Genomic DNA, 15,909 nt, shown 5'->3' with positions numbered 1-15,909 from the left:
TCGCTCTAAATATGATCTCACCCGGCCTGCTGTTCCGGCGGAGCAGTGCAATAAACATATTTAAATTTATGCTTTTTCCCCTTCGGCGTCGTCGCTCCTCATCTTTATATGGTGCTGCTGGTGGAACTCGCGCGCTAAACCGCAGCTCTTAATTTCCATTGAATTGATTTTTGCTCGTTTTTCTGCCCTGGTGCGTCCGAGGTGTCTGGTTGGGACAGAGAGGACTGGAACCGAAACAACAATTTCGCACTGCAGTGCTGCCAGCGAACGCCAGAAGCCCCACGTTTTTCGAGGGTGCCATCATACAAAAAAATAACCAAACTCATGGGAACGTGTGTGTGAGTGCCAGATATAATCGACTCGATTGTTATTCTTCGCGAAGACCTCCAGGAGGAGAGAAACGTTCAGGAATTATGCGCGAATTTGTTACTTTTTACGACCTAAGCCGGGCTCGGTTCCAGCGAACGATGACGTAATTCAAGTCCGGTTTTATGAAGGCTGCGCGCGGACATGGAAATGGCCGTACGTGATCGGTCCAGCGGGCTGCATTTGACGTTTTGTTATTATTTATTCTGCACGTTGCCGTCGTCGCCATGGCAATTGAGCTGCGCGACGACACCACAATGTTTATTAATAGGCTGTGACTGCCGCAGAAGAGCCACGGTCTAAGTAGGCTCTGATGTCATCCGACACCACCACAAACGGAGATCCTCTTGGGTCGATAATGAGTATATAAAACACCTACTTAGCCCACCAGACCGTGCCTAATAAATCTCCAATCTCTCTCTCTCTCTCTTTTCTCATCTTCCTTTCCTATATCGAAGAACCTTCGAGCCCAGCGGGAAGTGCTGCATTCAGAGCGACTCCGCAGTTCATTAAGAGCCAGAGAATGCTCCGCATTCCGAATTCCTGGAGTGTCTGGCAGAGCCGGTTTGCAGCGAACTCAGCAGGCTGGGCGCGGTGCAGCGAACTGTCAAAAAAGGCGTCGAGCGGAACAATCGAATTCTTTTTCGAATCAACTCGACTTTCGCTTTCAACTTTGTAGCCGTCGCGGTGATGCAATCCGCGGGAACCGCACAGTAGGCTCTGCTCCGATCATCATCGTAGAAGTCACGTTCGCGCCTACTGCGATGGTCGCGTACTAATGAAGTGAGCGCCAACTAATGGCAGGGTTGCCATATTTTTCCTCCAATTTGGCGTGATATTAGCGGCGTCTCGACGTTGCCCACATATGGTGACAGGTTTCGGGTAATATCGAGAAACCTTGACCGCACAGATTGTGTCAAAGTCAGTGTCGAACAGAATGGTTACCATAAAAACTTGCCATAATGGCGAAGGCTCACGGTAAACAAATCCACAGCTCACCTACTCAAAAGCTTTAATCTCATGCATGGTTCGTGAGTTGCCCCAAAGGTGCGGCCCCCGGGGCCAGACAGCGACATTCCACAGGCCGCAAAAATCGAGCCAAACATTTCATTAGGGCACAAAACCAAAACGTAAACATTTGGGATTATTCCACTATTCCATTCATTAGTACACTCCCTTCATGCCCTCCAAGAATCAGATTGATAGCAAACAATTTACTATTGAAAAAATCAAAAAAACAAAAGGGCACATAACAATGTTCACTCCAAACCAGAAAAAAAAGTTCAATTGTGCCCTTTTCTTTTTCGTTAGTTTTTCGTGGTTAAGGAACTTTCTATGTTATAAAGTGAACTTTTCATACATTCTTAACACTAATTCACTTTAAAACAAAGTTTGGTTTACGTTTCACCAAGGATTTCTGCAGAAAAAAAACTTCGTCGAAATACAATATTTAATACGGCCCGCGGCTGCTATTCAGTACACTTTTGAAGAATTTTTATGTTTCACATACCTTATCTACACCATTCGATCACAAAACTTCACCAATAATCAAAAGTTCTACTGAATTCCTCATTATTTCTTACTAAACAAAAGGGCCCGTAAACATCATTCAAAACAACAATCCGGTGACAGCGCTTTAGTGCCCTTTCAGCTCTCTTCGAAATTGCATTTAGAAAGGGCCCATTATGAACAACAGTTGGAAAGTTAAAAGGGCCTAATAACGAGATTTTCTTAAATTATGAGTTTTATTGCGAAAATCAACAAAAATTAAGAAGCATTTAAGCAGAGTTGAGGATAATGATGTGTTTTATCGAATCATCAGTAAAAATACCATCAGTCAAGCTTATTTTTTAAATAGGAATTGAAACAAGTTGTCAATTTTTTGCAAGCGATTTTCTCGAATCGCGGTTTTTGCTTTTGTGCCCTAATGAAATGTTTGGCTCGAAATGTGCACACTTTGCCCTAGAAAGGTGAGGTTAACCAAGTTCATTCCCTCGCTGCAGTGGTTGTCATGGCGACAAATCTGCATCACTGGTGGTCGCGCACTAGGTGTGGCTACTGCGATTGGCTTTGACGCGTCGCGTCATCCTTTTGTGGTGACGGACTAATAAAATCGCGCAGCCTGCTGCGCGATGGATGCGCTAATGTGTCATTCCGGCTTCAATCCGGTTACCTTGGATCATACCACAGCTGGGAAGCGAATCATTGAGCGATTCATGGAAGGGTGAATCAGCGGGAGCATGATTGGACTTTGTATTTCGATTCGAGGAAGTGTAGTGATCATGATCACACAAGGAGTCATCTGATAAGTCATTCGATTTTCGGTGACAAATTTAATCACCCAAAAGTAAGTATTCCCAAATTAGAGTGGGAATCCTTTGCAAGAAAACTTGAAAATTACATTTACCCAATAATTTTCAGTCGTAATCGAGCTGTCAAAAGTACACGCTTATGGCAACTTGCAAATTTGTTTTCATATTGTAAATGATTTTAAAATTTCACCGAGTAAGATAAATTTCCACCGATTCCGACGATTGCCTTGACATCTTGATCGTCGGGAACGATCTCACGTTATTCATCCGTCTTAATCAGCAAGACTCCTGATTTGCCGCTGTCATAACACTATATTTGGGTGCACGGTTCAGATTGTTGTTTTCGTTTTCTGATCGTTCAGCCTTCGACGTGACTAACAATGATTTATTATTGTTTCAATTTGAGCCTTTGGCAGTGCGCTGATGATTCAGTGATGATTTTTCTTTCTGTTTATAGCAGACGCCATTATGGCAAAAGTGACATTTCAAGCTTGCATTAAAGTTATCAACGTTAAGAACATGTTTACCTCGCCTAATCGAGCAGAATTAACGGCTCATTAGCACCAATTAACACACTTATTCAATTACGGCCGGTTTTCGAACGGCCAACCGTGCACTCTCTTGAAAAGTGTGTTTGCCTATCGCAAGCAAATTGCCTTTTAAGACAGTCCACTTGAGCTCGAGAGCACGTGAACCCTTCCAAGTTCAGACAAAATCGATACTCATAACTTGGACCAGATGCTCCGATCGGACTCCCCCAAAATCGGAACCGCCGCTGCTCTCTCAAAATGGTTATCAACAAGCGTGGAGCGCTACTTGTGGAAATTCTTGGAGTTGTGTAACTCTCCTCTTAATTAGTACGCGCCCTCTCGAACAGTTTCCCCCCGCGTCAAGTACAAGCTGTTGTGCACTTGTACAAACAAATCGCTCGGTAGGTGGTCCATAAATCGCCGTGTAATCGATAGCAAATCTCGATTTCCACCGGTTTGTACCCACAGGCAGGCGCAGCCGCCATTATGGCACTACTTTGACAGCTTGCCATAATGTCTTAAAACGGTTCTCGAAAGCCCCTCGCTGTTAAAACCGGCTCAAGTCGCCCCTTCAGAGCTAATGCTTCTGCAAATCTCGAAGAACCGTTCGAGTGGTCATCGAAATAACTCAATCAGCGAAACGTGCCATTCAAGGTAACGATTTATACCCGAGGAGTATGGATATTTTCGTTATGGTCGCAAACTGGTCTTGCCGTCACCGAAGTGTGCGGTGAGATATGAATCGATGCACTCCGTTTCCGGCGAAGCTTGTAACCCGTTCGACACGTTGTCACGCTTGTGGAAAGTTGTCTTGAGTTGATGATTTTAGCGAAGTTTTGCTAATTTGTCAAATATTTGATTTGCTAATGTAACGTTGAAGGTTACTTTTTTAGCAAAACTCCTTTTTTTTAGATCAAAACAATTCAAAGTAGTAACTTTCGTTTAGCGTTTTAAAATTTGACAGCTTGGTTTAGACCTAACTGTCACTTTATTGTTTACACTGTCAAACAATGTTGACCATTATGATGATTAAAAGATCACATTTTCTAAAATGTTGAGTAAGATTGCTGCAGCGTGTAATATTTTGACACTTTTGGAAGAATAAACTGTAACAGCTGATTAGGGACATTTGAGTGCAGTAAAACTCACCAATGTTGACAATCTTGATGCCCTCGATCTCGAGGAACTTGAGCGCCACCGAGACGTTCTCCAGCTTCTGGCTGCGGAACGTCGGCCGCTTGTTGTGTTTACTCATGCGCTTCTGTGACAGCACCTCGATCAGGGCGATCAGTTTCAGCCCGTCGGCGAGGTCCGTCTCCAGGCTGGCAATGTTCCGGTCGATAATCTTCAGGTGCTCGTTGGCCCACCGCGTGAAGGTGTTCTGCTGTATCCGCTTCCACTGGGCATCCTCGGCCAGCTCGCGTTCCGCCTCCATCTCGGCCTCCTCGTCGTCCGGATCGTCGTACTCGCGGGGCTGCTGCTGGGCCGTGAGCTCCTGGTAGTACTGGGGAGTTCCCTGGAAGAGGGAATGGGAGAACAATACAAACCATTAATTCTTTTGCCAGAAGTAAAAGAAAATCAATTTATTTTACATTTCTACAAAACAAATGGCAACACTGCCTTCAAACTGTTAAACCACCTACGTACACTGAGATTTTGAATTCCCTATTTCGACTAAATTTAACCAAACCATAAAATTCGCGCGGAATTCAGTTTAATCTCCGCGACAGTCTCTGCGAGACCGGACCGCGATAAGGTTCAAGCGTTGACGTCCGGTTTTAAGGTTGCGCCACGCGTTCTCTTTCTCGGCCCGAGATAGGCCGGAGAAATTTGCGAAAACAAGATTCGCGAGAAAAAGTGCGCACCGCGGTAAATTTTGAAAGGGCCGCAGCAAGCCGAGAGATAAGTGAAAACTTCGAAAGGTTGCTGCGGGTTACAACATGCAGGCTATGTTTGGAGCGCGGTGTTGCATTTTTGGGCCGGTCGATGAACGATAGTAGGCTGACGGTTTTGGGCAACAAGCCGGCTACTGCGTTCAGACAGTCGAATGTTTTGTTATTGTCGATGCTTGATAAGCTAGGCTTTACTGCGGCGGTTGGAAAGCTGTGCAAACAAGTGACACGTCGCGATTGATAAAATTTCGCGAAAGACGATGAGTTTTGGAGAATTCTTAAGACGCTTTGATATTTTGTTAAGATTTACTCACCTTTTTTTAAACTAAACAATTATTTCAACACAAACTTAGCTTATCTTAGGGTTCACGCTGCACACGTTTAAAAATAGCAATGTAAACAAAACTGCAAACAGAAAACTACGTCAAACACACTTCTACATAGAATCCAAGCAACGTGCACTGAGTAGGCGATTCTCCAAAGAACCGATTTGTCATAGAAACGCAAATAAAACCCAGAATGCACTTCTGCTGTGGAAACCTTATCAGCAGTTCCACGCTCGGTTGATATCTTAGAAGGCACGACAAACACACTCACACACATACACAATCACGGCGGACTAATTCCGATTGCTTGGATTGTTATCCATCAAATTGATTTGCTTCTTTTTCTACTTTTGATTTGGTTTTTTTGTTTGAAAGGTGTCACGGCGATAACGGAGCAATCTGTTTGCACTGTCAGACTGGCTGCTTTGTGACTGAATCAGTTTTTTCTTCCGAATTAATGGGTCATTTGGCGAAGCTTTTGATCGTTTCAAAGTCTTGATGGAAAATAACACGATTTGAAATGATTTCTTAAGACGTTAATTAAGATATATTTAAGATTGTACAAAACCATGAAACTGACTTTTGCTAACACGCAAATTGATAATCACTCAAATTTAATTCAAAATCTTACCTACTCTTAATTGAGTTGATGGACGTAGAATTTCACTTAGAATATCAAAAATTGTAAAATTAACTGGGAACATTCAAATCTGATATCTACAAAACCAAACTATTTGGACAAATTTTATGTCAGACAAATGTGAAATTTTACCACAAGTACGTTGTACCTTTTACATTACAAATGTATGCAAATTTACAAAATTTAAATTGAAACCTTGCAGATTTTTAGTGAGAACTTTAAAAAATACTGAGCTTAAGCGCAAATTTCTGATTGCAAAGTTTCTCGAAAAGCAGGGCGATTTTTTTAATTATTTAATATAATATAATTTATATATTTATATAATTTGAAAATAGGATTTAGTTTTAAGACTTTTGTCAAGATGAAGTTTTATTTTAAGAGAAAATACCCCGTAAAACTGTTACAATCGGTCAGATTTTCAATTAACTAGCAAACGTGTTATTTATCAAGGTTGTCAGCAGATATTGCTGGTCCGGTCGCAAGCTCAAGCCTTAAAGTTAATTGCTCAATTTAGTACAAAGCGGAGGGGCACAGCAAAACAATAAAGCAAAACAACCAAAAAGTCACTACAATCACACACACACGCACACGCGTCTTTGTCGCCGTCTTCTCGCCGGTATCTTCGATCTTCACTGGTCTTCTCTCTTCTCCAAAAAACAAAACCTCCGAAACTGTGCTGAAATTGCTGACGAAAGCATCCAAGCAAGCCCCACTTGTTAAAAGCCAGCGTAGCGCGGAAATTTCTCACACTTGATAATTCGATTAGTGCGCGCCGGAAGATTCTTCTGGGTTTTTTTCTTATTTTGGGGGGTTTCTCCGCAAAGGTCCCATACCTGAACACTTCTTCGGCTACCGTAGTTGGCACCGGGTAGCACGACCTTCTGCTCGCCAAAGATCGAACTCAGTTGGCTGAGCACACTGGCGCGGGTCTTGACCACGCTCGGATCGTAGCAGGCCAAAGGACTCTGCTGGCAGCTGCGACTACTTCGACGGCTACCGTTACTGGCCCGACTACCGTCCACCGATGACAGCGAAGACGACGTACTTTGACAATAACTGTTGTTTGCGCTGCTTAAACTGCTCCGCTGAGCGTCTCGACTTGAACGCGGTCCGGTTTCAACTGACGAAGAATCGCCACCAATACTGCTTTTGCTGGTGGTGCTGAGAAGGCTCTGGGCTCTGCTGCCAATGTCCCCCCTGCGTTGTCCAGGGCGATCACCACCCTCTTCGTTGCCGCCACCGCCGCCGACGGAATTTACACTCGATCGTCCGTACATGGCTATCTCTCTTCTCTTATTCTCTCAGCTCTCAGCAAAGTTTTAAGCACTCTCTGTTTGTGTTCTCGTCAGACCACACCGACAACCGGCGATCGTCCAAAATGCCGGCTTAGACACTTGTTGATTTTCTCTCCTTCTCTGATTTCTCAGCAGTGATCTACGCAACGTGATGATCAACAGGTTGATCGCGTCACCAATACCAGTGAGTGTGTGTGAGTGCGTTTTTGAGTCATCAAGAATTTGAAACGTTTATGAGATTATGGGTCATTCAAGCTTCAATAGCAATAATTTTTGAATCAAGCCTAATCGGTAATCACTATTTGGAGCAATTATTAGATTACCGGCAATTTTAATCATAATTATTCACTCAACTCTCGGGGCCATAATTTATTACAGAGAGAATGAGATAAAGTGTACTGGTGTTGGTGTAGCCATGGCGTGTTTTGGTTTTGGTTTGTTTGTTTTGTTTAAATTGAGAGCGAACAACTTAACTTGAAAACGGGAGAGGAGAGAGAATGCAGAAAACTCCGGAAAGTATGCAATTTGAGTAATGGATTAAAGTTATGGGTAGTGAGCATCAAACACCTGGATTATTTGTATCAATTTGAGAATTTCATACAAACGTGTAGAGGGATTGTGCACGCTTATCCAAGATTACCCAGTTCAATTTTATTTTTTTTTTGTATTTTTGTTTTGTCATTTTTTGCTTTTTTCTACAATGCATTTCTTATGGAAGAACTGTCATTTAACCACTCGAATCCGGTGCTCTATTATAGGGGCAAAATTTTGACCTAAAATCTTTTGAGTTTAGTCATATTTTGAGCTGTTTCTTCAAACAGTGTACCTGTCAGTATAAACATGATCGTGAAATTTCAAGCAAAATAATGTGAATGGGCTTAAGAAAAAGTGTAAACAGCAAGATGCCCTGTTTATTTGCACTACGTCTTTAACACATTCATTTTTGTATTCATTTATTTTATATTTTTGTAAGTTTCATTTGTACTTTGGATGAGGATGCAGAATCTAAAACACGCTCAATGATTTTTGGTCATCAGCTGCTTGATTTTAAAACTCATAATGCACTTTCTCCTCTCTCTTAAAATAAATTTTGGTTGAATGATTCAAAGTTATGTTGATTAATTGTTATACAAACATAAGTTTTGCGGCTTTCTTGACTTTGTATCATTTGATTTGGTATTTTATCAAAAATGTAAAATGGACGGTTTAACTATTTAAATTATTCAAAGGTCATTGAACCAAAACACAGCTGTCAAATAACGCAATCCAACGATAGACTTTGATTGAACAGACGAACCACAGGAAACCATAACCTACCACAAAAAAAGACACGCAAAAAGAGATACAAAGATCGCTAGCTTTTCCTCTAACTTCTCAACTTTTACGTTTCAATTGATCACGCCGCGGCGATCACGTCAAATCTATTTTCGATCAAATCTAATTCCGTTGTCGCCACGTTGGCTGAATGAGCGCGCGATCGACCATTTTCGTCGAAGAGCGAGAAAACAATCGAAAGTACTACTACGCGGTTTTCCCTCTTCATAATCTCTAGTGAAACAAAGTAGTCTCCTGCGAATCGAAGTTTGAAACCAATCGAAGTAGGCCTCACGCAATTTCATTCTTTACGAGCTGCACAACTTGAATCCCGCAAGCACAGACAAACACGCATAAAAGCTTGTCCAAATTTGGGTCAAAACTTCGAGTTTAGTCATATTTTGGGTTACTTATGTAAGCGTGTATTTGTCAGTTTAACACACTTGCGATAAAAAGAGACAACCGATTTAAAAAAGTCGCGTTTTCTGATTTCAAAATTCAAGCAAAATAATGAAAAGGGGCTAAAAAAAAGAGTAAACAAGTGCAGATGCACTGTTTGTTTACACTTTATCTTTGGCCAATTTTCATTCACCACCACTCAAATCTGACAGACGCTCCATTTACTCATTTCTGAGTTATTTTGGTTAGACGAAAAGTAATTGATTGTGATAGTGTTGTTTTGCATGTTGATTTTCAATACAAATGTCTGTTTGTCTGTGCCTGAAGTGTTGATTCAGCCACCCGAACCAAACACACTCACGCACACATGATTCACGCACGCCTCGTCACGGAACACAACCTAGATGTTTCGTCGTGAATCACAGATGCCGGCCGGCCGGCATAATAAAATCTGCTTTCTTCCGATTCTTGCGAGAGTCTCTTTTGATTCGCGATGTGTCATTTTGCGCAAATTATTTGCACGTAAGCCATTATGGCGCGACGAAGCTGTCAAATGGCGCCCATAATGGCGGATGCTATAAAAATTTGACAACTGGAAGAGGACGAATGTTTTTGTATTGATATTAAGAGGGTTTGACAAGTACCTGTATTTGGACGTCCATTGTGGTGCTGTTTCGAGTTGCTGTTGTGTATCCTTGTTTACTGTTGAATGTTGTTGTTGCTGTTGTCGTTTTTTGGGGGATGACTGTTCAATGTTGTGGTGAATGTTGTGCTGTTGTTTTTTTTTAGATTTTCGGCGGTTTGGGAAGATTTATGCCTGTTCACGGGACGGGTTGAAGGACACTACACTTAAACAAAACACGTCACAGAATTTTTATTTTTTACGATTTATATATTATTGTTGGCTTTCTGAATGCAAGTGTTTCTGTCTATTTTTGTATGTGTGCGTGTGCGGTGTGTTGAGAGGGGAAAACGGTTGTAAAACACGCTCACTGTTATTTTTGGTGTGGCCAGTTCAATTATAAGGAATATTTTTAGCTAAAACGATCAAAAACGGACGAAACACACTGGGAAAGGTGAAAATCTTCAAACCAATTAAACGCATTAGTCACTGGGGCTTGAATCTTCGCAAAAGGGTAAAAATCGAAGATTAGTCACTTTTTGTTCTGAACTCTACAGGAATCACTCAAAATAAATAGCAAGACCACCTTTTTCAAATTATAAATATCCTCAGTTAATCTTCAGCGCTGATTCACTAGCGATTCATTACACTCTTAATCAAAACTGACGCGATTTGTTGTAGTTATTTATCTTCTTTCTTCCTTTCGCAATTTATCGTGCAAAACATCAACATTACACTTTTCTTGAAAAATATTCATTTTCCTTTGCACAAGATTCAAACAACAATTTAATCCAAAATTGCCAAAACGGTTAGCGCGAACTTTCTCGTCCGTGTGATGCAATCCAAGTTGGCATCCCGCAGGTAAGAATCCCGTCCCGTGTTTGTTTGTGTGTAGTCACAGAACATCTGTTTACTGTATCGAGAAATTAAAAAGAGAGATGTGAGCCGGTAACATGGAGTTAAACTTTTGCAACTGTCATGGTAAACTTCACAGAAGCTTGACAGAAAGTTTAACTCCATGTTGCACTTTTAATTTCTCGATCCGCGATTGGCCCTTTAGCTTCCCCACCGTTGTTGTTTTCTTTCCGAGCGCCAATTTTCCGGTCCGAAAATGACAGTCACGCGCCGCGTCACGCCTCGCGAGTCAAGCTCGATTTCGATTCTCGCACTTTTCGCGTTCGCGCGAATGTAAACAAACCATCCTACAAAGTGTGTGTGTGCGCCTGGATGCCAGAACGAGAGAGAGACGGAGAGAAAGAGAGAGTACCGTTTGCCGAAGACAGAAAGGTGATTTATTTTTGAATGTTGGAAAACAACGTCATTTTTTCTGACGCTTGGTAGCGGAGGGGTCAAATTTGGTGTTTGGGTTATTTTTAGGACGGGGATTTTTTATTCTTTTCTTTTTTCGTCGGGATGAGCGCAAAATATGTTCTTTTGCAGCAAGTGGCTTGAAATTTGTGGCATGTGAGATTGCCAAAAAGAACAAACTTGGCCGTGTCTGCCCGTTCCGTCGTTTTGCACGGAGAGGAAAACAAAGCAAGCGATATAAACGGAACGGATTGTTTACATTTTGCACTATGCCTGGTCGTTGGGTTATAAAACGGTTGACATGTTGAGAGTTATTTTTACATGTAACCACTGAACTTGTTGCTGTCAAGTGGGAGCTTCCCAATTATGAGACTTGGGTCACTAGTTGAATAGGTTCATAAACTCTATTTTTTTTTAATTTTTAATTAGAACGATAAAAGGCATGTTGAGTACATACCTTTTGTTTTTCATGCAAAACATTCCTTATGAAAAGCTTTCAAAGCACAGTCTACTGACAAGTTTCGCCATTTTGTACAAAATGTTAAAGTGGTCAGAATTTTTTAATAAAATTTTTATTACACAGTAAAAAAACTCTCCATGGGTCATTCTCCGGCAATTCTTACAGCAGTTGCCTCAACCCCTCTTCGAATTGAGTGAAACTTTGTCCTAAGGAGTAATTTTTGTCCCTGATCATGAATCCGAGGTTCGTTTTTTATATCTCGTGACGGAGGGGCGGTACGACCCCTTCAATTTGTAATCATGCGGAAAATACATATTTTTCAATAATTTGCAGCCAGAAAAGGTGATGAGATGGAAATTTGGTGTAAAAGGACGCTTAAAATTGGACGCCTAATTTGATCGTGTACCCAAAAAATTCGAAAAAAATGTATTTTTCATAGAAAAAAAAAACACTATAAAAGTAAAACTATGTCATTTTTGTTACTCAACTAATTTTTTTTTAAATATCATTTTAAGGGAAATTTTATGTACTTTTCGAATCTACATCAATCTGGAAGATTATTTTTTTCATTTTGAAAATAAGTTTTCACTTTAAAATTTCGTGTTTTTTTTCTAACTTTGCAGGGTTATTTTCTTTTTTTCCCTTATAACCATCACGAGTTATTGCGATTTTACGAAACATAGCAGTAAAACATTTTTGTTTGGTAAGGAAAAGTATGCCTTTTCGTCTCTCTCGAAGGATAAGAAAAGTTGACAAAATAAATGCAAAATAATAATATTTTACAGAAACTTAGCCATATTTTGCGATAAATATTCAGTGCTTATCTTTCTCAGAAAGCAAGGTAAAAAACAATTCAATTCTCGCTTACTTTTTCTTGTTTAATTATTGTGAACCAGTGAAACACAATCATAAACGATAAAAATTTCTTGCGGAATTTTACGTTAAGTCATTGCACGAAGATAAAAGTTTTCTAGAGAAATAATGTATTTAAAATATTCAATAGAATTTTAAACTATCAAAACAAAACTGTTCCTCTGAATTTCGTGGAATATTGTTTTATTATAACAATAAAAAACTTGGGAAGCATTCTAATATCATCATAAAGATCTGCGAAAATCCCGTTCTGTCCCAAAAATAAGTCGATATCGCAGCGTGCTGCGCCAAAAATATGTGTCAATGTTAAACCAGCCAGCCAGCGCGAAAAGGTGCGCGGCACAAGCCAAGAAAACACGACTCCTATGATGTTCACTTTTGCGCTCATTTTCCACACCGACTGAGTTTTCCCCCATGTTCACGACGCACCGCTGCCAAACATAAATTTTTACGGCTTGCTTTTCCTTATCCTCTGGCTCTCTCTCTCTTCATCTCTGTGTCACAAACACTTGATATTCTCTCGTCTCATCTCTTTTTTGGCTTCTTGGTGACTGGAAATTTTCTTTATTGCTTCTTCTTGTGATAATTAAGATTTTCATATGTTATGCTTTAATTTGAGTACTTTTCACGCAATCAAGTAGCCCAATCAAGCATTTTTCACGATTTTTTCACAACAGATGTCCGAAGGTCACTAGATTTTCCCGTGTCATAACCTCACTTCGCACCTCATTCGATTCGATTGAAAATTGGACTACAAATCGATGCTCATTAGCAGAAACAGACACTGAGGTGCTGTTTTTCCAACCGAGAGTGACACGCACACATACAAACACCCGCCCAATTTGGCCGTCACGTCACTTCACGATGACAGCTCAAGATCACCTCCCCCCTCCGTACAATCGCACTTTATCGCCTTTTCGCGATTATTTTCTCGTTAATCAATCGAATTGCCCGCAAATCGTCGTATTTGGCTGCTTTTCCCCGTATTTTCCTCCGCCAAGCAGGCCAAATTTTCACCTTTTCCTTTCGTTTTCACGATCACTACCGCGCGCGCAGTGCCCCGTCTTTCAGTGTATTGGTATTTTCACGCACGCACGGTTGGCTTTTCTTTTTGCCTCTTTTTTTTTGCTCTGCCACTTCTCTGTTCCTTTGCAGCGGACGAGTTCTTGTTCGCCGTGTACTCACCGATCGAGCTGAGAATCGAAACTGAGCGCGCACACAGCAGGCGATGGACGGTTTGGTGTAGGGTCTGCTGTGCGATCGCCAGTAGGCAGCCTTGGCGATCGGGGCATCCCTTAACAACCCCTTAACCACTCTTTAAGATTTATTGATTTTAAATTTACGTTTTTGACTGCTATGATACGTGATGGGAGCAAGGGCGTCTATATGAAGTGCTTATCGAGAAAAAAATAACAATGGTTGATGAGCCAAGGGTTAGGAAAATGCTCTCGCGCTTACGACTGCGCCTGTCGGAGGGTGTTTGCCTGCTGTGAGATTTTCCTGTCGGCTTAGAGCACCCACACGCACACCAAGGCGCAGTTTTCCCGTCAATGAAAGTGACGGTGCACTGATGCAGCATGCTGTGGGCGAAAGTTGTATTGTATCGGTGCGTTGCTACGCAACAGGCTGTCAGATGGCCAGAGAGTTGTTAGAACGCCAGCATGGCTTGCTTATAATTGAGTCGGAGAAAAGACCTTAAATTTGTTTTAAATTTTACAACTTCGTCAATTCATTAATTCGATTAATAAAAGTACGCCCCAAAATAGCTCAATGTCAACATCCGTTTTTGCCCTGACGACCAAATCGGGGGGTTCGGAAGGCTCCAGTCCAGTCGCGGATGGTGTTCCCAAAATGGGTTTCGCGGCATTTTTTGGAGGTTATGTGCAGCGCACGAGTGTATCTTTAAGCGCACAACAACAAAACAACAAGATTCGAATCGAATAAAAAGCCACTTGGCTCGTACAGAGCCGGGGGGAGGGGGGCTTTCGAATACATAATCGTCGACAATCCATCCGGCGACGACGACGTCTCTTGGGGTCGAACTTCCTTAAATGGTGCGAAATCGGACTGACTGGAACTGGTCGCAGTAGGCCAGGCTCGTGTCGCCGTTGGGTTTTATTGAATTCAAGTGAACACACACACACACACGCGGGGCTTAAATCGCTAAATATGGCGCGGAGCCGCTTGTCAAGTGAGAGCCTCGGCCTGTCCCGTCCCTTCGCGTATGATTCCGATGTCGGGACAGTTTTTGACAGATTCTGGTTGGGTAAATATTGTATTATTTTCGATATTTATTTAAAATTTAAATTAATTTTGCATATTTTCTAACAAAATCCATTTTTAAATATTAAAAATTTTATTTTTTTTTATTTCAAAACTTGTTTTCAAGTCCAACGAGTTCCTCGCTAGTCCAGTTGAGGTCACATCGAAAGGGTACTTGAAAGCTCGGTGATGAGTTGAGCGTGGTCCATAACTGAAACTGCTTGCTTATGCATTCCGGCACAAAAATGGCAATATCTCGAGGAAGCTCACGTACTAATGTACGCGATGCGTTGATTGCATTTAAAGCTTGATGAGTAAGGGAACGAAAATTTTAATTATTTTTTCACAACTTTTGCTTTTGTCATTGATGTTTTATGGGATTCGTATGATGTAACCATTCCGAAAATATGGCTTAAAACAAAGGGAAGTAAAGTTTATCGATTTCTTTTTCCTGTCCTATCTATTAAGAATTCTGGTCATGCCAAGATAGCCAAGATATGTTTTGCACATCGATACAAATCAATCAAGGAAGCCACTTTCCTGACGCCTACAATTTCAATGCGACATAAAAATTGTCTCTTTGTGTTCCTTTTATGATGAAGAGTTAAAACAACAACAACAACAGAATAAGATTCATTTAAATTCACTTCTCATGATTCGGAAAATAAAATGAAGATTTTTTTAAATTTTAACTCTCTACAGCCCAGCCTTTCATTTATGACCTAAACAAAAAAAATACACGAACTAAATTTTTAATGACTTCATGTGATTTAACCAAAGTTTAAATTGTGTTTTTTACCTGAGTCAAAATTTGATCTATAGATGGTTAACTTTGTTATTTGTTATTGTTATTTTTTGATTATCCGAAGGTTTGTTTGGGAATTTGGATAATTGGGTCCTAAAATGAAGCTTAGATTGCTGATATTATTGTTTACAGCGATAAAGCTTATTTTTCTGAGTACAATGACCCTTTGTACGACCACAAAGAGTTTAAAATGGATTTTTAAATCAATTTTGAAAAATTAACCTCGTGGTCCTTCTTGACAGAAAAGGTCCTACTTGACAGCTCGTTCCAAGGGGACCATAGTTGATCCATCGAAAAAATGTTGTCTTGTCAAAAAAAAAATTTGCATTAAAATGAAAAAAAGTGATCAGAAATGGTTTTTAATTGTGTTTTTTACCGTTGTACATAAAAATTGACATAGGGCTTTAGTACCCAATTGAATCATGTACAAATATTTTTTTTTTATTTTCTTACTTTTAACATTAATGAACTTGACCTAATTTTAATCAAATTTGAATGGCTAATT

The 15,909-nt window shown here is 40.7% G+C and overlaps 1 protein-coding gene across 1 annotated transcript in view; it reads right to left on the bottom strand.

The window, feature by feature from the left end:
* Positions 1 to 7,347, bottom strand: part of LOC6032657 (filamin-A) — a 74,037-nt gene extending 66,690 nt beyond the window's left edge. Inside the window, 2 exon segments of the mRNA XM_038249689.1 lie at positions 4,358 to 4,724; positions 6,900 to 7,347. Of these exon segments, the coding sequence (XP_038105617.1) occupies positions 4,358 to 4,724; positions 6,900 to 7,343 (811 nt within the window). The 5' untranslated portion in view covers positions 7,344 to 7,347.
* Between the last annotated feature and the right edge of the window lie 8,562 nt (positions 7,348 to 15,909).

Source organism: Culex quinquefasciatus, chromosome 1 (assembly GCF_015732765.1).
Source record: "Culex quinquefasciatus strain JHB chromosome 1, VPISU_Cqui_1.0_pri_paternal, whole genome shotgun sequence".
NCBI classification, from domain to species: domain Eukaryota; kingdom Metazoa; phylum Arthropoda; class Insecta; order Diptera; family Culicidae; genus Culex; species Culex quinquefasciatus.
Note: the sequence above shows the minus strand (reverse complement) of the source record. Positions and strands in the feature narration are given on the sequence as shown.